Source organism: Mustela putorius, unplaced genomic scaffold (assembly GCF_011764305.1).
Source record: "Mustela putorius furo isolate JIRA1106 unplaced genomic scaffold, ASM1176430v1.1 tig00000873_pilon_pilon_pilon, whole genome shotgun sequence".
Taxonomy (NCBI): domain Eukaryota; kingdom Metazoa; phylum Chordata; class Mammalia; order Carnivora; family Mustelidae; genus Mustela; species Mustela putorius.
In genome coordinates, this window is record NW_025421504.1 from 4,664,739 (window position 1) to 4,689,682 (window position 24,944).

At 51.0% G+C, this 24,944-nt stretch overlaps 1 protein-coding gene across 3 annotated transcripts; it reads left to right on the top strand.

Annotated features, from left to right (window-relative positions):
- The first annotated feature begins 5,692 nt into the window (after positions 1-5,692).
- Positions 5,693-24,944, top strand: ST6GALNAC1 (ST6 N-acetylgalactosaminide alpha-2,6-sialyltransferase 1). 3 transcript variants are annotated; one of them, XM_045085847.1, is made up of 9 exons: positions 5,693-5,977; positions 20,634-21,267; positions 22,042-22,210; positions 22,419-22,557; positions 22,770-22,908; positions 23,159-23,259; positions 23,430-23,519; positions 23,615-23,714; positions 23,967-24,944. In XM_045085847.1, the coding sequence occupies exons 1-9, from the start codon at positions 5,847-5,849 to the stop codon at positions 24,156-24,158; spliced, it is 1,695 nt and encodes a 564-aa protein (XP_044941782.1). In that variant the 5' UTR covers positions 5,693-5,846; the 3' UTR covers positions 24,159-24,944. The 3 variants fall into 3 exon arrangements, with proteins under 3 accessions (XP_044941782.1, XP_004748896.2, XP_044941783.1); XM_004748839.3 differs by having other exon boundaries at positions 5,697-5,977; positions 22,386-22,557; XM_045085848.1 differs by lacking the exon at positions 5,693-5,977 and adding an exon at positions 14,676-14,822 and having other exon boundaries at positions 22,386-22,557.

Below are 24,944 nucleotides of genomic sequence, written 5' to 3' on the forward strand. Positions count from 1 at the left end.
AAGAGAAGAGAAGAGAAGGGAAGAGATGAAAAGTGTAGTTGAATGGGGTATAGAATGACATTACATTAAGATACAGACAAGAGGAGCCCCTAGCCTGGACCCCACACTTTAGAAGCCCCCATGTCATAGGCATACAAATACAGACTTAATCAAAGATAAAATTAAAGATTATTTCACTTGAAGCTGGTGCTCAACGCTGTCACGGCATGACCCATAACTGTCAACATATGCTTTTCAGACTTACGCTGCTCAAGCCCCAGAGAAAGACTTCTTCATGTCCTTTGCCCTTTATCTTCAAAGTCAAAGGCAATAGTGTCCTGGTGCTATGAAGGTTTGTAGATTCTTCAGAGATAAGCACATCTTGGGCAAACCATTAATAGGGATGGTAGCTCCATGATCCTAGTAGAGACAAGCAGAACAGCAGACCAGCCAGAAGTTTAACGGAAAGAGCCAGGGAAAGAGACAGCCAAGAAGAATCCTCACAGGATCCCACCCATTCCTGGGGGTCCACAAAGCACGTGTCCCCACGCTGGAGCAGTCAGAGTAGGATGGGGAGCAGAGTCAAGAGAATTTTCCGCACCACAAAGACCCATGAGCAAAGGTCAGGAGTCTTCCTGGTTCAAGGGACTGAAACAAGCAACTTGGACCTCAGATTTAAAAATAAGATCACACTGGCTGTGAGAGCCATCTGACTGTGATACCCATCACCCCATCGCTCCAGGATTGCTTTGTTGATCTGACTGGCTAGGTGGGGTCCCCATCCTCCCTCACCACTCCATGGGCATCCCTCCCAAATCTGTGTACTGGGGAGAATAGGATGATCTTCCCCGACAGAGGAGGACTATTCTATGGTCAAGCACATACAAATACCTGCTGTCTCCTACCAAATGGGCCAAAAGAGCTTTCAGGGTCCTTTTTTTTTTTTTTTTTAAGATTTTATTTATTTATTTGACAGACAGAGATCACTAGTAGGCAGAGAGGCAGGCAGAGAGAGAGGAGAAAGCAGGCTCCCCACCGCGCAGAGAGCCTGACGCGGGGCTCGATCCCATGACCCTGAGACTACAACCAGAGCCGAAGGCAGAGGCTTTAACCCACTGAGCCACCCAGGCACCCCTCAAGGTCCATTTGTAAGAGAATGTAGGGTAGTCAAATTTCCAAGACTCCGGACACATCCACATGAAGGACTGCAAATGGGAGTATGCCTTACTTTAAAAGAAAAAATAAGTATATGAATTAAAATCACACTGATTCTTGGTGGTCTAGAACACTGTGTAAATGCCCAAGGCTTCTACCCTCAGAAAGAGGAACTTTGGGAACACCTGGCTGGCTCAGTTGGTAGAGCATGTGACTCTTGATCTTAGGGTCATGAGTTCAAGCCTACGATGAGTGTGGAGCATACTTAAAAAAAAAGAAGAAGAAGAAAGAAAGAAAGAAAGAAAGGGAAAATAGTTAGTTATAAGGGGGGACTTTTACATAATCCCAGAGTCCTGGGATTGAGCCCCATATTGGGCTCTCTGCTCAACGGGGAGCCTGCTTCCCTTCCTCTCCCTGCCTGCCTCTCTGCCTACTTGTGATCTGCCTGTCAAATAAATAAATAAAATCTTAAAAAAAAAAAAAAGAAAAAAGAAAAGAATTAAACAGATACAGAAGTAACCAGACAAACAGTTACAATAAGGCAACAAGTGGCAAGTCCGGGGCTGCAGGGATGGCAGAGTTTTTCTTCTGCCCTTCTAGGTTCTTTGACTGGTTTAATAATTAAATTGACAGCAGACAGATTAACAGGAGAAAAACAGAGGCTGAATAACATTCATCCCTCCTGTATACATGGGAGAGACCCAGGAAAACAGTAGCTCCCCTAAATGGCCAAAGCCATCGCTTTAAATACTATCAAGCACTTTCTAACTGGACTAAGAATCAAATTGACATGAGGCACTTTAACAGAAGAAAATCCAATTTGATAGCATACATGCAGGGCATCCACACAGATGTGGAAATTCCAAAGACAGTGAGGCTCAAGGAGGTACACACGTCATCCTGAACTAAGGAGGAGGTTGTTGGGGTCTGGGACTTCAAGCAGAAGGAATGCACTTCACAGGAAGATGAAAAGCAGGAAATGTTTGCAGGGTCACTCAGAAACAATGGGACAGAGAGGACTTTGATGGACCAGACCTTGCTAGCCTCCTCCCTGTTCCCATCCTTCCAAGGTTATCCATGCTGACAAGACAACTCTGCTCCCAGAGCAGCTCCTCTGGCCTTTTTTTGTGGGGGAGAGGGAATAAAGAGCTTTTCCTGAATCTGCTGTGTTTTGACTGCATTTTTTTTTTTTTTTAAGTAGGCTCCATGCCCAGCTTGGAGCCCAAGGCAGGGCTCAAACTCACCACCCTGAGATCAAGAGTTGGACGTTCAACTGACTGAGCCACCCAGTTGCCCCAGTTTTCATGGCTCACAAGGGTGAGGTTGCTGTGCAGATTCAAGTCCACACCATCTCCATGAGCTAGAGTTCCTAGGGAATTTAGTATCCTCTTCCTGGTATGCGGAGGGAGTCACCCTTATAAATGGAGATTTCCTTTATAATGGGAAAGTCTCTTACAAAAGGCAAACTTATACTTGGTCTTCAGATCAACTCTCTCATGCCTGCAGTTTCTTAAAAATAACCAGCTTAAAATAATCAATGTACCAAAGAGGCATAATTTGGGGTGGTGTATTTTGCTTCCCTTTATGGCATAAGGTTTTTTCCTTCGAGTGTGATGAAGATGTTTTAAAATCAGATTACTGAGCAGTGCTTGGCTGGCTCAACAGCAGAGCTTGGGATTCTTGATTTTGGTGTTGTGAGTTCGAGCCCCATATTGGGTGTAGAGATGACTTAAAAATAAAAATAAAATCTTTTAAAAAACTAATAATAAAATTAGAGTATTACGATGGTTGCACCATTCTGTAAATACACTCAACTCATTCCACTGAATTGTACACTTAAGTGTGTGAACTAAATAGTACATAATTTATATCACAATGAGACTGTTTTTTAAAAGTTAGGGGTGAGCATGGTACAGAAAACAGAAAAGGCAGGACATATAAGGGAATGCTGAATGCCTGCTACTCAATGTCCCTAAAAAGCTGACCTCTTTCCATTAGCACCAGCATTCCCCTAAGTCACCAAGAGTGTCTTCCAGTAGAGAGGATGTTTCCAACAATTGCAATCCTGGAGTGGTTCCAAGTTACCTTCACTCTAGAAACACCACGTGTGTTTACATGGAAAAGGATGCATCATCTAGGAGATAACCTTCCAACTTAGCTGATTCTAGCCTTTGAACTATTTTACAATTCTGTAAATTGTAGGGAGTTGATAGTCACACAGATTCTGCTGTCCTCCCTGTGGAAAAACCAGTTTTACCCCACTTGCCATTCATGGTCAGCAATCCTTATTCTATGTTAATTCATGCCTCCAGCCTTCTCTTTTGAATCAATTACCACATCTACTCACTCTCATGAGTAGGAAAAAAATCTTTAACACATTTTCATGTTTCCTATCCATATGAGAGTCGCGAGCTTCCCTTTTCCGGAAAATCTTTTAATTTTTTTTAAGATTTTATTTATTTCTTTGAGAGAGAGAGAGAGCACAAGCAGGGGGAAGCAGCAGGCAGAGGGAGAGGGAGAAGCAGGCTCCATGCTGAGCAGGGAGTCCAGTGAGGGGCTCGATCCCAGGACCCCAGGATCATGACCTGAGCCGGAGCCAGACGCCTAACCGACTGAGCCACCCAGATGCCCTGATAATGATCTTTTAACAACTTTGTCTGCATGGGAGGTCTCGTGCCTCCTGGTGACAGGTGTATAAAAACTGAAGGCAGAAGCTTTAAAAAGGAGAGGGGAGTTGACCTTACTGAATGTGAAACAGTGGAACAGGGGAGATGGCTGGAAACCCATCTGGAGAGTCTGTTTCCACTAGAACACGTGTCCCTCTGGATCTCCCACGGCGCACAGGCATGCACTGCAGCAGCGTTGGTTGCTCCCTGATAACCAGAACTGTGGATGATCTGGCCCCCTCTCCTCTCCCCTCCTCGCAGGGCTTCCATAGCTCCAAGTTCAACCCGCCCCCGAGGTGGCGAGCAGCACAGACCGTGTTCCGCAGCACAGCTTACACCCGGGAGCCCCCCTAGATCTTCATGCTCTGCAAGTCAGAGAGAACACGGACCCCGAGAGCCTTCCCCAAAGCAGGGGGCAAGATGAGAGAGACACTCCTTGCCGTGGAACCGGGCAGGGGGTAAGAAAACGCCTTCCCCTTGTGCAGGTGATTTGCCTAGCATTGCAAACAGGAAGCAGAGCGTAGGGTAATCGTTTGTGGCAAGTTCACAGGGGAACTCCGGTCACTTAAGGGTCACTTAGAGCAAAGAGTAATGATTTGATCCGAGTCCATTCAGAAGTTGTTTATAGAGTCATTCAGAAGATGTTTATAGAGTGATTCTATCAGCCGTTTCAGGTTAGGTGTGTTCAGGTAGAGAGAGAGAGATTAAATTAGTACCAAAAGGATCTTTTCTTCTTGCTCCCAGCTCAACCCCTGGAATAGTGAGTGCCCTGAGTTCCAGGGTGCGGTACGGGACAAGGGAAGGCCATCGTGCATCTGTATTACCCCCTGCCACTCAGAAGCATGTTTTGCCTTTTTCATCCTGCTTGGCGAAGGTGTTTTAAGCATTTATTGGTGCGTGTCCTGGGTGAAGGCCGAGGATGTTGGGTACAGAGTGGGAAGCTGTGCATTCCTCTGAATATGCACTTCGGAGGGCTGCTTCTCTGCATCTTCTGTTTTCTATCCCGAACTCGATCGTTATTCCTCTGAGTTGCACATTCCCCCTAAGCATTACGGCTTTTATGCCTCATATCAAAATAGAGTTAATGATTTCTCTGGGTCCTCTGGATGGGTCTCCACGCTGAGGAGATCTGAGCACCGGGCGGTTTCGCCAACGGTAGAATGGGGTTGACAACCACACCAGCACCTCGAGCAGCTGCAAAGGCATCACTGCACGAGGACGGCCCCCCAGAGCCTGGCTCCGAGCTCTCGCCTACACGTATGAGCTCAGGGCTGTCACGGTCATGACTGCCAAAGGGACATTGGCAAGGTTGAGCCAATGACTGTAAATCAGTCCTCCGCATGGCTGCATATTGGAATCACCTGGGGAACTAAAAAAAAAAAAAAAGAAAAAAAAATACCCCTGCCGGAAAAACAGCCGGTACCGGAGATCCTGGCTTTGTTGATTTCTCTGCAACCTGGTGTAGGAAAGTTTCCCAAGTGTTTCCTGTATGCATCCCAGGACTGAGAGCCGGGACTCTGGAACGCCTTGGAAATGAGTCGTTCTCATAGTTCTAGTCTCTGGTGGCACAATGTTCTTTCAGGGACTATTGCTAGAGGGCTCTCCAAGCCAGAGATTCCCTGTGCTTTTCTCGTAAAGGTCATGTGGCACACGGAGGCCGTGCAGGGGTCTTCCAGCCCGTGCAGCTGCCCAGGGTCCCCAGGGGTTTGGAACCTGATAAAAGCGAGGTTCCCTATAACGCGTACATGTTTCTCATAAAGCTCTACATGCAGAAATGGGCTCCTGAGACCAAGAAAAGGAAAGTAGACTTGTTTGAACAAAAGGAGTTTCTTTTCCTTCAAGCCACGCCAGCCCTTGCAAAGCAGGGACGGCAGCTCCTCCTTCCCCTGGCAGATGCTGATCAACTCCGTGTTTACCCGAGTGGCTCATTGTTAAGACAAGAGGTGTGCACTCCCTGACCAGGAGGCGTCAGCGCTCAAACCAGCTGCGGGCCCCATCAGAGCTCCAGGATATGCAGAACCTTCTGGCGGTGCCTGACCCAACGTCATGAGGACCTGTCTGCCTCGAATCAGTCGTCTGGACCATGCCGCCCAGTGGCTCTTGCTTTTGGCCGTGTTGGTGGTTTTCCTCTTCCTGCTGCCCTCCTTTATGAAGGAACCCAACACAAAACCTTCCAGGTAAGGCTCTGACCCTTCCCAAATTCCTCATACTCTGTTGGAAGCACATTAAAGGACTCTAGCCCAGGGAAGCCCTGGGAGCCCCGAGATGCTGCCGTGTCCACACGGGGTGTCAGCAAGCAGGAATGTTTTCAAGGACCCCCTGGCAAGGGAGATCCAAGGGGGCACGTAGGGAACACACAGGAGCGGGGAAACCAAGGTGTCCACGTCGAGGGGAAACGTAGGCAGGAGCTGGCCAGCGATGGGTTTGGGTCTCCAGAAGGCACAGATGGGAGATGACGTCCCCCTCTGGGCTTGTGTGTAACAACAGGGGCTTTGGGGATAGTTCTCACGCGCCACTCCTGCCATTTGCGGTGTCCTAAAGCAAAAGATGTACACCGCGGTTACCCTTCACTTCTAAATCTCATTCTCTTTGAGGACCTGGTGAGAAACTTTGAGACCTCCCGCCTCGCTTACTTCTGGGCTCCAAGTTGATCCTTCAGAAGGACCTTGTAGATCAATTTCCTTAGAGCATCAACACATCTCCAGCTGCAGAAGACCTTTTTTCTTTCCAGACTAGTTTTTTTGGGGGGGAATGACTTTATTTCACTGCTCTTAAAATTTGAAAGTAATACCTGCTCTCATAATGTTTAGAAAAATCCAAGCAAGAAGTGAGGGTCTCCCATCACACCCCCATGTCTACCCACTCTTAAGCGCTGACCACACTTGCTTCTTTGGCGGACCTATAATTATTACATAATTGTAGGCAACACTTCTATTCAAAATGCCTTATGTGCCATTAATTAATTCTGATGGTTATGAATTTACAGAGATACAGAGAGTGAACTGCCCAAGGTCAGCCCGCTAGGAAGTCGCATGGCCAGGATTCAAAACCTGGTATTCTGCTTCTTTAGCTTGTGCTTTTTACCTTATGTTACACAAGCCCTTACCACAGATGGATAAACAAATAGGTGGGGGTATGCCTGGGTGGCTCAGTTGGTTAAGCAACTGCCTTCGGCTCAGGTCATGATCCCAGCGTCCTGGGATCGAGTCCCTGGGATTGGGCTCCTTGCTCGGCAGGGAGCCTGCTTCTCCCTCTGCCTCTGCCTTCCACTCTGCCTGCCTGTGCTTTCTCTCTCTCTCTCTCTGGCAAATAAATAAATAAAATCTTAAAAAAAAAAAAACAGATAGGTGGGTAGATAAGTGGATACATAGGCAGGTAGGTAGGTTTCACACCACACACATTGTTCCACGGGCTGGCTTTTTAAATCGACACTCTGCCATGGACATCCTTCCGTGTCGACATGTACAAATCTACTCCCATTTTACTCATGGTGCATGGCAAGGATATGGGGTTACTCAACCAGTCTCTATCGGTTGACCCTTGGGTTGATCCTATTGGGTTGCCACTGGCTCGTCACACACTTACATAGGTATTTGAGAAGGCAAATTTCTAAGATTGGAATGGCCAAGGCAATGGGTACATTGGCAGCAAAGGCCCACAGATGCCATCGGGTCACCCCTTTTTTTATTCTTTTAAGGATTTTATTTATTTATTTGACGGAGAGAGACACAGCGAGAGAGGGAACACAAGCACGGGAAATGGGAGAGGGAGAAGCAGGCTTCCTGCAGAGCAGGGAGTCTGATGTGGGGTTCGATCCCAGGACCCTGGGACTATGACCTGAACTGAAGGCAGACGGTTAACGACTGAGCCACCCAGGCGCCCCCAGATAACCCTTTGAGAAGGTTAGAACAACAGGTGTGCACGTCCACAGAAGAGCTAGCCTCGCTGGGGCTGACCCGGATTCTGACCCCCTCCCTCCAGCTTCTCCACCTCCCCCAGCCCTCCTGCCCCACCCCCCAAGCCTTGGGTCTTCGCTCTGACCTGGCGGGGTGGGGGAAAGAGCTCTGAACCGATAGGACACCTGGAGCTTTAAAATGGATGAGACTGAATTTAGGGTTTCTTTTTTCTTTTTTTTTTTTTCAATCTTTGCTGTAACTTTTATAGACTGAGTTTTTGTTGTTGTTGTTTAAGATTTTATTTATTTATTTGACAGAGACAGCCAGAGAGGGAACACAAGCAGGGGGCGCAAAGAGAGAGAAGCAGGCCCCCTGCTAAGCAGAGAGCAGGTCCCCAGGACCCTGGGATCATGACCAGGGCCAAAGGCAGATGCTTTAACCACTGAGCGAGCCACTCAAGTGCCCCTAGACTGAGTTTTAATCATGAAACATGACTATAAAGTTATTGAACTGCCCAAGGCGTTAGACTGAGGGAGAAGGTAATCCACTGAGACATCTCAGTAAACCGTCTCCATAACTAAGCACAAACCAAGTGACAGAGTGAGCACCTTGAGAGCAGAGGTCCCGAGAGGGAAGGAGGTGTGTCCGCTGGAAGCTTCCATGAGGAGATGGGTCTCTGGTATCTGAGACCCCCGTAGGGCTTAGATAAGGCGTGTGGGGAGAAAAGCACAAACAGGGAGGCGGGACTGCCTGCGTCCTCTTGGCTGAGCTGCGGACCAACACGCCTTGCAGAAATGAGGGGCTCAATCTCCGGAGCAGGGGAAGGGCATTCCAGAAGGGCGGGGGTGAGGGTAGACACCAGGAGGCATTTAGGCAGGGAGGTGTCCTCCTGAAAACGGTATTGTGCAATGGTTAGTCTGTCCGAAGGGAACAAGATAGATTAGGAGTGAATCACCGCTTTGGGCTGGCCCATAGTGGCGACCCAGGGACGGACTTCACAAGCAGATTATCCCGCGATGAAGGGAGGGACTGAGGCTGACAGGTGCCCTCACAGGTGGCTTTAGCCTTTGAAATACAAGGTGAAGAGGACCTGGGGCGGGAGGGAAGGAAGAAGTGGAAAATCAGGTCAGGAGAGGGGTGGGAGGGAGAGACAAGGTGGGGGTGGGGTGTGGGGGGGGCAGGGGGAGCTGAGGCATCTCTCCCCACGGTGCAGCCTGGGAAAAATAAAATCAGATAAAATGGAGTTGTAAAACGCCAACCCAAATGTGCATCAGTGGTTTCTTTTCTTTTTTTCTATAAAGATTTTATTTATTTATTTATTTATTTATAAAAGATTTTATTTATTTATTTATACCCATTTCCTATGGGTAGGGACAGACAGATCACAGTAGGCAGAGAGTCAGAGAGAAGAAGGAAGCAGGCTCCCTGCTGAGCAGAGAGCCCGACGCGGGGCTCGATCCCAGGACCCTGGAATCATGACCCAAACCGAAGGCAGCGGCTTTAACTCACAGAGCCACCCCAGCACCCCAATCCGTGGTTTCTTTAAAAAAATTTTTTTTATTTATTTGAGAGTTTGATAGCAGGGACAGTCAGAGGGAGAAGCAGACTCCCTGCTGAGGAGGGCGCCTGAAGCAGGACTCGGTCTGGGGACTCCAGGACCACGAGCTGAGCCGAAGGCAGTCACTTAACCAACTGAGCCCCCCAGGTGCCCTGTTATCTTTGGTTTCTGAAGGTCCTTGTTACCGAGGTATTTCCTTGTTTATGACAAAAGATTATCATTTCAGAGCTGGAGATGTCCGCATACCCTAACCTATGTTTAGAAGCTTTCTGTGGGTTATTTCTGGTCCTCACAATTGTCACCCAAGATTAGCATTTTTATTCTTTTACACAAATGAAGGATATGAAGCTCAAAATATTAAGCCTGGGGGCGCCGGGCTTACTGGGTAGGTGGAGCCTGCGGCTTTTGATCCCGGGGTTGTGAGTTCGGGCCCTGTGGTCTGTGGAGATGAGATAAAAAAAAATACAATCTTTAAAAAAAAAAAAAAAAAAGTTGAGCCTAATTCCACCCAGCCAGGAAGTCGCAAACTGTAGATGTGAACCCCGGGGATTTGGGCTCCAAAATCCGTGCTTTTCCCTCCCTCGGACAGGTTGACTCTCCAGAGCCTCAAAGTCTAACGGGGCAGAGAGACGGAGACAGAACCAGAGACGGTGCGGGGTGTTAGGAGTCGTGACCGCAGTTAAGTCCCAGGCGCTATGAGAGCAAAATGATAAGAGTCATTTCAACCCCTGGGGCAGGGCACGGAGAACATCCTGGAGACGGTGGTGTTTGTAGAGCGCCTGAGGGCCGTGGGACACTTCAGCCAGCAGGAAGATTGCGCACAGAGGAAGCGGCGGGTGCAGCAGTGTAGACACGGGAACGGGCGGGCGTGTGCGGGCGTGAGAGCTTGGTGACTAATGAAACTTGACGCTAGAGGGCTTGGCATGCCAGGCACTGGTCTCCAAAATCCCCGATTAGCGACCACATATCAAGGCTTTGGGGTAAATATTGTTGTTAACAACACCCTCTTTTCCAAATAAGAGAGGTTAGGCAAATTGTTCAAGGTCACCTTGGTCAGTTCAGTTCAAACCCAGACCAGCTAGCTCCGGAGTCCGGCTCCCAGCCCTGCCCCGGGTGAGCACTGACCCTCCTTCCTCTATCACACCCATCATAACGCGTTGTCCTGAACCCAAAGTTTGTTTTCTGCCAGACAGTGCATTTCCTGTGGGTAGGGACTGGCTTATTTGCCCCTTCCCGCAGTATTTTGAGCTGGTCCCAGACACGGTGGTGTTTTCTCAATGCTTGTCGACCAAAGAGTAAAGGCAGGACCCTCGGTAACGTATCAAGAGTTTAAATGGTATTCTCCAGCTACCGAAAACTTTTGCATAAGGGAGGGACATGATGACGTTCCTGCGTTTTCAAGACTCCTCTGTTACCAGATTATAGGGGACACTGTGGGGGGGGGTGTTCTCAGGGGGGCTGGGATCGAGGCTGTTGGAATGGTTTACGGTAGGAGCCCTGGGCAGGGAGGCTCCGGCGGAAAGACATTAGGGAGAAAGGATTGGGAATAAGATTGGCTGATTTGCCAACAAAAGGATAGGACGGTATGATTTCCAACCGAGGTTACTGGACTACCTTTTGGATTTTCTTCATTTGGTCCCAGTCTCCTACGTGGTCCCGGATATGTAGATACGGATCTCAGACCTTGTCTCTACCTGCTTAGCTTTCCTGGTCTGGAATGACTTTGCCCTTAAAGGCTCTGTGCCTTGTGTTGGCTTTAGAGCTAACCCGGGAAGCGTGAGCTATAAAATCAGGGCTATGGATTTTCTTTTTCTTTTCTTTTGGTCTAAGAAATATAACTTTATTTTCTATAACCTCCCGATTTCTAATTGTGGACCCCCTGTTCACCGAGCGTCCGGGAAACCTAATTTCAGCCGTCCTGTTCCTCTGCCCCCTTCCCAGGATGGCATCAGGGGCTCCCGGATACCAGATGTGGTGCCAGGGTCCGGGGGGGGGGCAGCCGGGAGTGGCACTGATTCTTCGCCCTTGTACTGCCTTTGAGACATCCATCGTCTCTGTCTCTTAGCTGTTCCATGTCCACCCGCTTAGGTGTGGGAATTTTCGGAAGGGGATCTGGGTGTGCGCCCCCTAAGGGGCAACCAGCAAATTCTTGTGATTCCACAATCACTGGCTGATATCCTTTTCTGCTTCTTTGGGAATGAGCGCACATTGCTTTTATAAAAGGAAGAATAATTCAGCAAAGTCCATTTCTGAAGATTCAGGAACAGAAGACCCATCTAGGGCCCCCCCCCACTGCCATAGTGAAGCGCCCCTCCCCCCCAGCAGAACCCCGTCCCTGGGTCGTGTCTACACTCTCTCCCCACGCCCACGTGACTAATAGCATCGGATCGCTAACTCCGGGTCACTGTTTATGTCTGTTCTCCTCTTAGAGCTGGACCTTCTTAAGATCAGTGACCCTGGCTGTCTCATTGTTAATCCTCAACAGATAGTTCTAAGCACCAGGGATCTAATCACCCAACAGTCACTGAGTATCTGTTTACTACATGTTGCATTGCATTTTCAGATTTTCATAGCATTTTTGATAAGATATCTCATTTAGTTTTCATGTTTTCCCCCTTTATTTATTTATTTATTTTTTTTATTACGCTAACATGCAAATGTTCCAGATAGTACTGAACACAGAGCACTCCCCATGACTTCTCCTTCCTCCAGAATCCTGATTCCCAAGGTGCCTATTTCAATTTTCTGCCCTTTCTTCTGGTATTTAGCACCCTTTTTTTTTTTAAAGATTTTATTTATTGATTTTTCAGAGAGAGAGAGAGAGAGCGCGCACAAGCAGGGGCAGCAGCAGAGGGAGAGGGAGATGCAGACTCCCCACTGAGCAGAGAGCCCGATGTGGGGCTCATTCCCAGGATCCTGGTATCATGACCTGAGCCGGAGCCAGACACCTGACCAACTGAGCCACCCAGGTGCCCCGTATCATCCTATTTCTAAGTCACATGCCTACCTGCTACCTCTTGACTTCTCAATTAAGGAGTTTAGTGCCGTGAATGAAATGTCCTTTACCATGGCCTTGACGCCTATCACCCTTTTTGGTTTCAATCTCTGGACACGTGAACCCAAAGGGGAGTGGATGGTCACTGTCTGTCTACATGTTAGCACCCGACCCATCTGTGGAACATGGTACTTTTCCAAGTGGCTTTTATACACCATGAAGTCCTCACAATGGTATTATAAGACTGATATGAAGAGTCCCATCTCGGGGGGACGCCTGGGTGGCATAGTTGGTGAAGCGTCTGCCTTCAGCTCAGGTCATGGTCGCAGGGTCCTGGGATCGAGCCCCGAATCAGGCCCCCTGCTCAACAGGAAGTCTGCTTCTCCCTCTCTCGCTCCCCTTGCTGTGTTTTCTCTCTCGCTGTGTGTCTCTCTCTCTGTCAAATAAATAAATAAAATATTTTTTTAAAAAAAAGAGTCCCCTCTGGGGGGTCGCCTGGGTGGCTCAGTCGTTAAGCATCTGCCTTCAGCTCAGGGCATCATCCCAGAGTCCTGGGATCGAGCCCCGTGTTAGGCTCCTTGCTCATCGGGGAGCCTGCTTCCCCCTCTGCCTGCTGCTCTCCATGCTTGTGTTCTCCTGCTTTCTCTCTCTGTCAAATAAATAAATAAAATCTAAAAAAAAAAAAAAAAATTCCCATCTAATAGATAAGAAAACAAGGGCTCTGAGGATTCTGTGACTTGCCCAAGGTCACACAGCAGGCTGGTTAGTGGACGGGCTGGAACTCAAGCAGGCTCCTTCCTGCCCCGTGTGTGTCACTGCCTTTTTGTCAAGTGCTAAGAAGGTAGTTTTGTGTCAGACTCAAGCTCAACACATGAGAACAGCCAGAGTTCCAGAGGTTGAGTTTTGGGTAGGTAACAGCCGAAGCACGGTGGGCGGCCGCCCTCCTGCCTCCTCGTGGGGGACGGGCTGATCGTGCTGCCCTGTGGCCTCAGGGAGCCTCATCTGGAAGTTATTAAAAGCCACCCCACTTGTGGAGCTTCTGGCCCCAACGGACGGCAGGAGTAGCTGCCCACTGGACCCCCTCGCTCTTCTCCTTCCTCTGGGGCAGAGGGCTGGGGAAGGGGAGGAATCTTATTTTCCCCCAAGGTCACTATGTCAAACACGCCAGGATAAAAATGTCACCGGAACTCAGGCTTACGCCTGAAACAAATTGTACCTGCAGGTGTGATTAGCCGCAAAAGAGCTAAGCCCCGTGCCAGATCCGGGTGATGAAAACTGACCCCGCTTTGAGCAATGTAGGTTCGCGGGGAGAGTTTCCAGCCACAGGAGCACAGGGTCTCGCCTCGTATCTGTGATTCTGGACCTCTATGTACCTGCCACTGTTTTGTTGAAAACACTTTCTTCCCCAGTTACCCCGGTCGCACCCCCCACCACCCTGTTCAAGGTTGTCCCTACTTTCCTAAACTCTCAAGACTCAGCCTGGGGGTTCTGGAGAGACCTGTGTGCTATTCATGTATCAGAGGGAGCACATCCAAATTTTAAACCAGCTTCCCATTTCCCGGGCCACAGTTACTTCAGTGAACGGGATCTCAGGGAATGCTCTGGGCCCCTCTGTTGGGGGAGAGCTTTGGAAATTGGATCCATTTCCTAAAGCACTAGGAACAGTGGCTTAGATGTGTTTCCTCTTCTGTTCCCATTTTATATTGTTCTCCATTAGGATTTAATTGGCCAGAAGCTAAACAAATAAGAGAATTGGCTTTGATTTGAAAAAAGAACATTTGGAGTAACAACAGAATACAGATTTCTGTATTTTTTTTTCCCAGCCTACAAAGAGAATTAAAGCTCGTTAAGGCAAAGTACAATTTTAGTGATGGAAGCAACTTGTGGACCCATCCAAAGTTTCAAAGTAGGGTGCCTGGGTGGCTCAGTGGGTTCAGCCGCTGCCTTCGGCTCAGGTCATGATCTCAGGGTCCTGGGATCGAGTCCCGCGTCGGGCTCTCTGCTCAGCAGGGAGTTTGCTTCCTCCTCTCTCTCTCTCTCTCTGCCTGCCTCTCTGCCTACTTGTGATCTCTCTCTGTCAAATAAATAAATAAAATCTTTTAAAAAAATAAAAATAAATAAAGTTTCAAAGTAAAGTTCTAAAATGTAAATCATGCAAAAAGTTTCAGGATTTCCTGGGGGTAAGATACTGCAGAGTTTGAGGTATGGGGGGACAGTGGAATGACTGGTTTCCATTTCGGATAAGACCGGAGCCCCTAAAGAGCTCTGTGGACACCAAGGGAGTTTCAGCCGCTCCAGGCTGGGCTGACCACAAAGGCGGGCACTGGGGGTGAGAGTCGCCCATCAAGGCGGGGCCTCGGCTGGGGGTGAGGAAAGACAGCGCTGGGGAGACTAGGGTTTGTTCCCCTTTCAAGGAGAGGCATAACGGAAGCCAAGGATGGGGAACCAGATGTGTAACCCCGAAGAGGCAATCATGCCCCGGATAAAATGAGCGAGCGATGAGGAAAGCGGATCGTGGAGACTGCGGGGAGGGGGTCCGGGTCGTGAGGACGCGGCCACTCATCACAGAGCAGGTACACCTGCCTGGAGCCTCTTCTATCATCTGTTCCACGGAACATCAGAGCCCAGAATTATTTAGGAAATCAAAGGGTTTTTGGTTTGGGGATTTTATTGAAGAATAACAGATATCCAATATTGTATACCGTTTTAGGTGCACAAGAATGAATTGATGTTTATATATATATTATGAAATGCTCACAATCAGGCCAGTTTCCATTTGTCACCATATGAAATTGTCAGAATATTATGGACTATGTCCCCTAGGCTTGTACTGTACAGCCCTGTGTCTTACTTATTTTACTAGCGGGACACTGTACTTCCTAATCCCTCGGACCCGTTTTGCCCACCCTCCCCCACCACCTCTGTTCTGGCAACCACCACTGGACTCTCTGTAACTACGAGTCTGTTTCTGTTCTGTTTCATTTTTATCTGTTTTTGAGATGGCACATGTATGTGAAATCCTACGGTATTTGTCTTTGTCTGGCTCATTTTACTTAATCTAATCTATCTATGCCCATCCAAGTTGCTGCAAATGGCAAGACCTCATTCTTTCTTATGGCTGAGCAGTATTCCATTTTATATATATATAAATGGATATAATATATATATACATATACATATATATTTCTCCATTCATCTGTCACTGGGCCCTTGGGCTGCTTTCCATGTCTTGGCCATTGTAAATAACGCTGCAGCGAACACAGGGGTGTGCATGTCTTTTCAGATTAGTGTTTTCATTTTCTTCGGATAAATATCTAAAGATTTTATTTATTTATTTGACAGACAGAGATCACAAGCAGGCAGAGAGGCAGGCAGACACAGAGGAGGAAGCAGGTTCCCTGCTGAGCAGAGAGCATGAGGCGGGACTCGATCCCAGGACCCTGAGACCATGACCTGAGCCGAAGGCAGCAGCTTAACCCACTGAGCCACCCAGGGGCCCCTCTTAGGATAAATATCTAGAAGTGGAATTGTGAGATCATCAAGGAGGTCTTTTGAGCTCTTGTGTTTTCCTTGATAAAATAATCTTCTATTCCTACTGGTTTTATCAATGGCCTCGGACTCGGGGTGTTATTGGTCAGGGATGACCTCTTCCGTGGCTGAGACACCTTCAACACTCCCTGTATTATTTCTGGTAGATACAATTGAGCACTGAACAACATGGTTTGAACCATGTGGGTCTGTTTACATATGGATTTTTTACAGTACAGTAGTGTACGTGTATCTTCTCTTCCTTACAGTTTTATGAGGGACATTGTCCTTTCTCTAGCTGACTTAGGGGCGCCTGGGTGGCTCCCTTGTTAAGCGTCTGCCTTTGGCTTGGGTCATGATCCCAGGATCCTGGGATAGAGCCCCATGTCGGGTTCCCTTCTCAGCGGGAAGCCTGCTTCTCCCTCTCCCTCTGCTTGTGTTCCCTCTCTCGCTGTGTCTCTCTCTGTCAAATAAATGAATAAAATCTTTAAAAATATCTATGTACATAATACATATAACATACAAAATATATGTTGACTTGTTTATGCTATTGGCAAGGATTCTGGCCAACAGCATAAACAAGTCAACATATATTTTGTATGTTATATGTATTATGTACATAGATATTTTTAAAGATTTTATTTATATTATTATTTCTTTATTATTTATTATTTTATTTATATTATTATTTATTATTTATTTTATTATTATTTATTGTTTATTAGTAGTCAAGTTCTGGGGAGCCAAGAGTCGTGTGCATCAGTGCCCCTAATCCACACAGTATGCAAGGACCATCTCTGCCCTGTTTGTGGGAAAACTCTGCTCTCTTGACCACAGTTTTTCATGACTTCAAGTATAAATAAACTCTGAGCCTTTTGCCCTTTCTTCGCTTCCAGGTTTCCCGTGGTGTTGGGTAATTCAGACTTAAGAGGAAAGAGGATGCCAGATAATTAATCTTTTGTATCCATTTTCTTTATTGCACAGAGCCAGGTAAACAAACCCTGCTAATGATAAATTTCTTTTTAAAGTGCTACATTTTATATTTTTACCTCCCCAATAGATCAGACTTTGATACTGAGTTGTTGTTTTGCTTGGATGAGATCCAAGCGTGACTTATCTGTCCCTTTGAACCCTTAATAGAAAACAGGCTCCCCCCTTCACCCCACCCTGGCCTTACTCATGCTGTTCAAACCCAGGATCGCCCAAGGTCTGGACAAGGCGAATACAGGGCACCCACCACACAGACGGAAGGAATTTGAGCATTCAGTAAATACCATGCATGAGCATAAGGAAATGCCTACATAGACACCCACATTCCTAGCAATCATAGTTGTATTTAATTATAGGGAAATGAAATGAAACTTAATTCCATAATTTTGTCAGTACCTAGGTCATTGCTGCGACTCCCTGTAAAATGTGAAGGAGTCATTGGTAACCTGCCAGGGACCTTGTGCCTTCTGCCTCTGGGAGGGACTGTAGAGAGGAGCTCGGGGAGCTCCGTTCCCTGGGGCTGGCGTGGCCACGAGGCGGACGGCCAGCTCTCTGGGCCGTATGTGTGAGACGTCTCGTGGAGAAGCCCACCCTGCCGCGCCATCTCCCCGATCACAGCCGTGCCGAGGTGTTTGCACTTTGGAAGGGAAACTTCTAGAGGCCTCTTGCAGTTTGGAGGTGGGAAATGCAGGGGGAGGCGATTCCGAGGTTCACGGGTGGGTAACAAGAGCTGTCTGCTCGCTGAGCTAACGCCTAGGCCTTGGTTGTGCCTCTGGCTTGAAGCTTCAGCTCCCTTGTGCCACTGGAGGGGAGAAGAGTGAGTCTTACGGTACTCAGACTTCATAGCACCAACATAAGGTGGCCCAGATCCCTCAAGAATGTTCTGGACTAGGGCGCCAGAGTGGTTCATTTGATGTAGCATCTGCCTTCGGCTCAGGTTGTGATCCCAGAGTCCTGGAAGCGAGCCCCGCTTTGGGCTCCCTGCTCAACGGAAGTCTGCTTCTCCCTCTGTCTCCTGGTCCCCCTGCTTGTGCACTCTCTCTCTCTCTCTCTCCCCCACTTAAATAAATAAATAAATAAATAAATAAATAAATAAATAATTTTTAAAAATGAATAGGATCAGGACTATCTCAGGGTTTCCCCTCTGTGCAGAGGGTACCCTTCCAGAATGGACACTTCAGCAATGTCTATCCAGTTCATGAGCCAACAGCCGTCTCTTTCTCTTGAAACTGTCCCCTCCTGCCCAGGGTGGACCCCAGGACCTGGGTCACTTGCCATGTTGGTCAGGCACAGGAAGGGACACAAGTGTGCCGGAACCATAAAAATTAAGCACTGGGAGCAGAGAGTCATGAGTCCCGGGAGGAGGTGTTCTGGGGCGGGCGTCCTCCACCGTCACGCGGGCTGAGGAGTGGAGAGCGGAAAGCAGCCTAAGAGAGAGACTCCAGGTTCCAGACCCTTCTAGAAGCTCCGCCACATCTTGCGCTTGGGCTCCTCAAGACATTTTCTATCCTTATGATAAATCCCTCCCTCCATTTTTTTTTCTTAGTTAAAAATGGAAAACAAGGAATAAAGGCTTAAAAGTCTCGAAGGCTATTAGTTTTTCCAGGCTGCTCCATGTCACAGTCTGGCCCGGTGTCACCGCCTTCCTCAACCCTCTGGGCGAGGATAACTCTCCACATCGCTTCTTTGAGCTTGGTAACAGGCAGAGGCATTGGCTACATGAGGCCAGTTAAAAATGCGTGTGCTCCAAGACGGAAGGACCCACTGCTAGCCTTTCCCCTAACAACCTCCCAGAGGAGTAAGGCCTTCTCTGTTTCAAGGTCAGGCCAGAGAGCGCCCTTCTTGCAAAACCAGAATGAATGTGCTTCCCTGGTGCCCAGAAAGCAGGAAATACGGGACTGCCACAAGGGCTGGCGGTGATGCGGGAGGGAGACCCTAAATGAGGAAGGATCGACAGAGATAATCTGCCTCGTGCACAGACCACCATGGGGGCCTGCCCTGTATTTCTCTAGTGATGAACGTCTCCTCCATCTTCCGCCTGTAATAACAATGTCTACAGCGTCCTCCACAGGTGAAAGGCTGTGCCTTATTCAAATCTGCATTCCCGGGACCCACACAGCATGCTGCACCGAACATCTGTTGAATGAGATGTTCTCCGTCTTACATATTTCAGAGTCTGTTCTATTCCGCTGGTTTAAATCCATTTCCTGGTGGGTCCAGAGAGCCTTCCGAAAGCTTTTGTGTGAGATGTGGGAAGTGGTGGCGGGCTTCAGACTTCGTGGGAAGGGCTGCTGGGTGTGATTGCCTCCAACTTTGCGACTTAGGGAGGAGTTTTTAACCTTGCCCTTGAATGAACATAATCCCCAGACACGCCCAGTTCGGCAGCCCGTAGGTTTCTAGTCCTGTCGTGTGTCCCAGGAGACGGAGCTGTGGGTCAGGCCACCTCCCGTGGCTTCTTCACGCTCGCCCATTCCCCAGCCCATGTCCGGGGGACAACTTGACGTCTATCTGTGTGATGATCTGTCTTCCCCTTTATATCCTGGGCTCCATCAGGGGAAGGAAGATGCCCCAGGAACTAGCACACCACCGTACATAGGAGGCGCTCAATAAATATTTGCCACATAAAAGAACAAATTAGAGGCCATGGAGTTGGGAGGTGGGAAGTCAAAGCTGCAACCAGAGAAGGAAGAGACCAGACTCAGGAGACCCCCACCTTGCACAGGACAAACCATGAGTGACTGGGAGCAGAGCACCAAGGCAGTGCTGAGAAGCCGGGAACTGGTTTGGCTGAGCGTGTATTTTGTGCCAGAGGCTAAGCCCATGTTAATGCTCACAGAGACTTCTTGCAGAAACAAAAGGCAGCAACCCATTTTACAGATACGAAAACCGAGGGGCAGGTGGGTTAAGATTTCTCCCAGCCACACCAGCTAAGACATGGAAAGTGCTAGGGATTCTCACTCAGGTCTCTCTGGCTACACATTTCATGTTCTCTCTCCTTCTCTTTCTGCGGCCTCAGCAAGTCTGAGATGCAGGGCTCGGAAGAAGAAGGGGAGAAGCAGACAAAGGGGAGCTACTTGGGCCAAGAGGCGTCAAGTGAGCCAGGAGGGCCGAGGATGTCAGGGAAAGGAGCAGGAGTTCAGGACATCTGGAAATCCACGAGGGGGATGGCTGTGGGTCCCCAGAAAGCACGGTTCTTTTTCCCACGGTTCCCAGGAATCCCCCGAAAACCTGTGTAGCACAGAGAACCCATCTTGAAGTCCAGCTGGGGAAACCTGCCCAGTGGAGGCCCCACGCTTTCCTCAGCGGAACACCTGATGCTAATTTGCATAAATGAAGGGATACTTTTGGCAGCCTCGGGCAAAAGGGGGAAATGAAAAGAAAAGAAATCTAATCCTCGGAGCCAAAAACCGGGGGTGCCAGAAGCCAGACCAGGCACCCTGCACCGGTCCTCTCCCACTGCTAGAAGAAAGCATGGCCGGCTGGATTCAGCTCCTGTGCCCCCAGACCCTTGTCCCAATCCCTATCTCCGACCTGACATTCTCCAGTAGCTTCTCCTGGACAAGAAGACGAATGATAAAGTCCAAACTCCTCAGTCCGACTTACGAGGCAGATACTAATCGGGTTCTGCCCACCTTTTTGGGACCAGCCCCTGCCCAGACAGAGCCCCTTCCCTTGTACCCACCGAGTACACGTGCTCCCCAGGGCGAGTCCACCACGGTCTCTAGGGGTCAGAGGCAAGTTTCTAGACCCATCGCCAACGGGTGCAGCTTAATCTGGGGGTATGGATGGTGACACGCCTTGCCTTCATGTTTAAAAACCTGTGGATACGATCCTTGGCCTTCATCCAGATTTCCATCTGTCCCTAGGGATCAGCACACGCTGGACGAGAAGAGGTCTCCAGGGTTGCTCCACAAGACGGCATGGCAGGTCACCACCGCAGGAGGAAGGACAATTCTCCCGGGGGCGCTGTCAGCGCAGGAGAACAGCACAGAGGCCCCCCTGGCCCAGGCCACCGCCCACTCCACCCAGAAGGACACCAGAGCAGAGGCCAGTGAGAAGAAGGACCCCATGCAGGACACGCTGCCTCCGAAGGCGCGGGACAGGGCCGTGGCCTCTGATGGGGCAGAGACACGTTCGCTGAGCAGTCAGGACCCCAGGAACGTCAAAGGAAGGCAGGACCAGAACAAGGAGCCCACAGCCACCAGGACAGAGCCCCCAAAGCCTCAGGGCAAAGCGCAGACCACAGCAAGGACACCCGTGCCAAAAAGTCAGGCCAAGGCACTGACCATGCCAGGAGCAGGGTCCAGGGGGAGGACAGTGGAAGGAGTGACCACAGTGGTTGTCCCCCACCGGGAGACAGCCCGAGTCACGCCACCCTCCACTCCCTTCCGGAACCGCACCACAGAGAGAAAGCTAAGTCTACAGGCCACCAACTTCAAGTCTGAGCCCAAGTGGGATTTTGAGGAACAATATAGCTTTGACACGGGGGCCCTACAGTCGGTGAGTCTGGCCACAGCCTCCCTGCTCTGAAGCCCCCTGCGGACAGCTCCCCCCAACCTCCGTGACCTCCCAGGCTCTGCCCTCAGGCTCTGCCTTATCCCCTGCCACCGCGCAGTGCCCTACCCTACCCTGCTTTGACCCCCACCTTCTTTCCTTAAGTGCTCGAAGTGGGAGGAGAAGGCAGGTCCCAGATCCTAGCCCAGGCAGCGTGGGCAGGGGTGAGGGCGAGGAGCCCTGCCCAGGAGCCCCCCAGAAGGTCTGGAAGGTCACTGAGCAGGGGGAGAGACGTCTACTTGCTCTGGGGCCCTCCTCGGGCGGGGGAAGGGGCAAGGGTTGAGAGGGGGCAAGGAGAGGCAGCACTGAGAGCTGAGGACCCCCCAGCCTGAGGCCGACCCTGATTCGTGGGAATGCCTTGGCTTCGCCCGCCTTCCCCGTCCTCCGTCCCTAAGAAAAGCAGCCTGGGCCCACGGCCTCGGGAGGGAAACCTTCAGAATCCGTATGTTTGCACACAGACCTGCAGCCAGGCCCCGGCCAGCGCTCCAGGCTCTCCCGCAGCCCGGTCCCCCTCCCAGCCACCAGGGTGCATCCCCTCCAGCCCCAAGAAGGGCCCGTTCTCTGGGAGGAGATCAGCGGGCGCTCCGAAGATGACGGGAGAGGCCGCGGAAGTGGCGCCTTCCGGACGTTGAGGCCCGCTTTCTGCCCCTGCCCCCAGCCCGGCCCCTGGCCATGGCCTTCCTGGGCCTCTGCCTGCCTGACCCACCCTCCTGCATGTAGAGCTGCCCCGACTCAGTGAAGGTCAAGGCCTCCAAGTCACCCTGGCTCCAGAAGCTCTTTCTGGCCAACCTCACCCTCTTCCTGGACTCCGACCGCTTCAACCAGAGGGAGTGGGAGCGCCTGGAGCACTTCGCACCCCCCTTCGGCTTCATGGAGCTCAACCACTCCCGTGAGTCCGTCCCCCGCCCCATCCCCCCCCCCGCCCCGAGGAGCCTGAGCCACTGAGCCTCTGGCTCTGGCCCAGTCTCTTTCCTGGGGGGCCCCCACCGGCGCTGGGAGAGATGGTGGGCCGCACCCCCCCACCCCGACCCCTCCAGGGCTCTGAGCGGAGCCCCTCATTGCAGTGGTGCAGAAGGTGGTGAAACGCTTCCCTCCAGTGCCCCAGCAGCAGCTGCTCCTGGCCGCCCTGCCGCCCGGGAGCTCCCAGTGCATCACCTGTGCCGTGGTGGGCAACGGGGGCATCCTGAACAACTCCCGCATGGGCCAGGAGATAGACAGCCACAATTACGTGTTCCGGTAAGCGGTCGCACCCCAAGCGCCCCATCCCGACTGAGAGACCCAGGAGGGTGTTCTACGCCCCGATGCAGAAGGTGGAAGGCCTGGGCTGTCCGGAGAGCTTCCCTTTATACCCGCTTCCTCCCCATCTCGCTCTGCCTTCCCCACCCGCCTCCACGCCTGTCCCTCCTGCACTCACGGGGTCTGTCCTGTGTGGCCCTGTCTGCCGGTAGACTGAGTGGCGCTATCACCAAGGGCTACGAACAGGATGTGGGTACCCGGACGTCCTTCTACGGCTTCACCGCCTTCTCCATAACGCAGACCCTGCTTGCCTTGGGCGGTCGGGGTTTCCGGCACGTGCCCCTGGGGAAGGTGAGCAAAGAGGACCCGGCCTGCCCACACGCAGAATCTGAATGGGGGAGCACGCGAGGAGAAAGGGAGCCCAGCGTCCCGTGTCTGGAGTCTGGCTGACGCAGGCTCTGTTCATCCGAGGGGCCCGGGCAGGGAGGATGGGCAGCCAGGCCTGTGCAGGGCAAGCGGGCAGGCTGGCACTGGAGCCAGGCGCCCCCCACCCCGGGGTCCTGAAGGCAGGACTTCCGGAGCCGCTGTCCTTGGTCCTCAGGATGTCCGCTACCTGCACTTCCTGGAGGGCACCCGAGACTACGAGTGGCTGGAAGCGCTGCTTCTGAATCAGACGCTGGTGAAAAGCCTTCTATGGTTCAGGTACCCACCGCCCCTCCCTCTCCCCTCGCCGAGCTGCGTCCTGGGCGGCTGTGAAAGGCTGGGCCGGTGGGGACCACCTTAGCGATCCCCTGGTGAGGGGCCCCCCTGCCATGGCCCTGGCCCTGACTTGGCCCGAGTCGGGAAGGTGAACCACCCACCGCCACCCACAGGCGCCGGCCCCAGGAGGCCTTCCGGGATAGCTTGCGGATGGACAGGTACCTGCTGATGCACCCAGACTTGATGCGCTACATAAAGAACAGGTGAGAGCAGAGTGGCCGGCGCGTGTGGAAGGCACCGGGTGCCTCACATCCCTGCGCCTCCTGACGGCGGGGAGGGGGGCTGGGCTATTTCCCAGGTTTCTGAGATCGAAGACCCTGGACACTAAACACTGGAGAATCTACCGTCCCACCACGGGAGCCCTCCTGCTGCTCACGGCCCTTCAGCTCTGTGACCAGGTGAGACTCTACGGCGGGAGCTGTTGGAGAAGCAGCTGGGGGTGTCTGGACTGGCCGCTCGGGGGGACCACGGCTGGGGCGGGGGAGGGGTGTGAGTGTGCATGCACACACGTGTGCAAGCGTACACCAGGGAGCCTGCGCCCGGCCCCCTAGGTCGAAGGGCCTCCCAGCCCCCCAATAACACGTAGCCCTTGAGCACAAGCCTAGGAGGGAGTGACCTCGGGCCTCATTTCTCCTCCAACCTTCACGTAGGTGAGCGCCTATGGCTTCATCACCGAGGGCCACGAGCGCTTTTCTGACCACTACTATGACAAGTCTTGGAAACGAACCATCTTTTACATCAACCATGACTTCCCGTTAGAGAGAACGCTCTGGAAGCGGTTGCACGACGAAGGTATCATCCGGCTGTACCAGCGGCCCGTAATTTCCAAACCGAAGATGTGACTGGGGCCTGGGCCGCTGCGGTCTCATGGGCCGTTCCAAGGCACGGGCAAGGTGGGAACCTTGAGACTCTAACCACCGTTCTCCCGGAGCTCAGGCCAGCCTCCTGGCCCCTCCAGACCCTGTCCCCCCGGGGAACTCTGGTACCGAGGGGGGAGACACGTTCAAGATGGCAAATGACCCATTGAGGCCTTGGAGACCTTGGAACATGGATGCTCAAAGGAGGGAGGACTCCTGTCTTGAGACCCAAGAATTTGAACTAAATGGAGTGATTATGGGCCCACACCGCCCACTGAATCTCACCCTTCACCATCCAAAAGCTACCTGACGCCGGCAGGGAAAAGCCCCAACCTACGAGACGAGACATGGAGATTTGGTTTTGAATTCCAAATCTTGTACTTAGCAGCTGTGAAATCTTGAAGGCCTTACTTAATTTCACTAGGGATCGTCTACAGGACCCTTCCTCCTGGGGCTTATCTGATTCTAGAAGGATCTGGACCTTTCCTTGTCTTTGAGTTCTTTGACAACTCTCTGGGTTGCAGAAAATGGATAGTCATAAAAATAATTCTTGCCCGTGAAGATGCAAATAAATCTTGTACAGTCAAGAGGCACATGATGACCCCCCCGGGGGGGGCAGTGACCTGTTCTGTACAAACAAGCAAATGCGTGTTCACGTTCCTGACTGCCTGTGTGTCTGTCTGTACTCGAGGTTCTCCTTCGAACCGGTTTTTGCATCTTGGTGGTTTCTTCATTAGTTAACCAGTGAATAAAATCCTTGACATGCGTTCA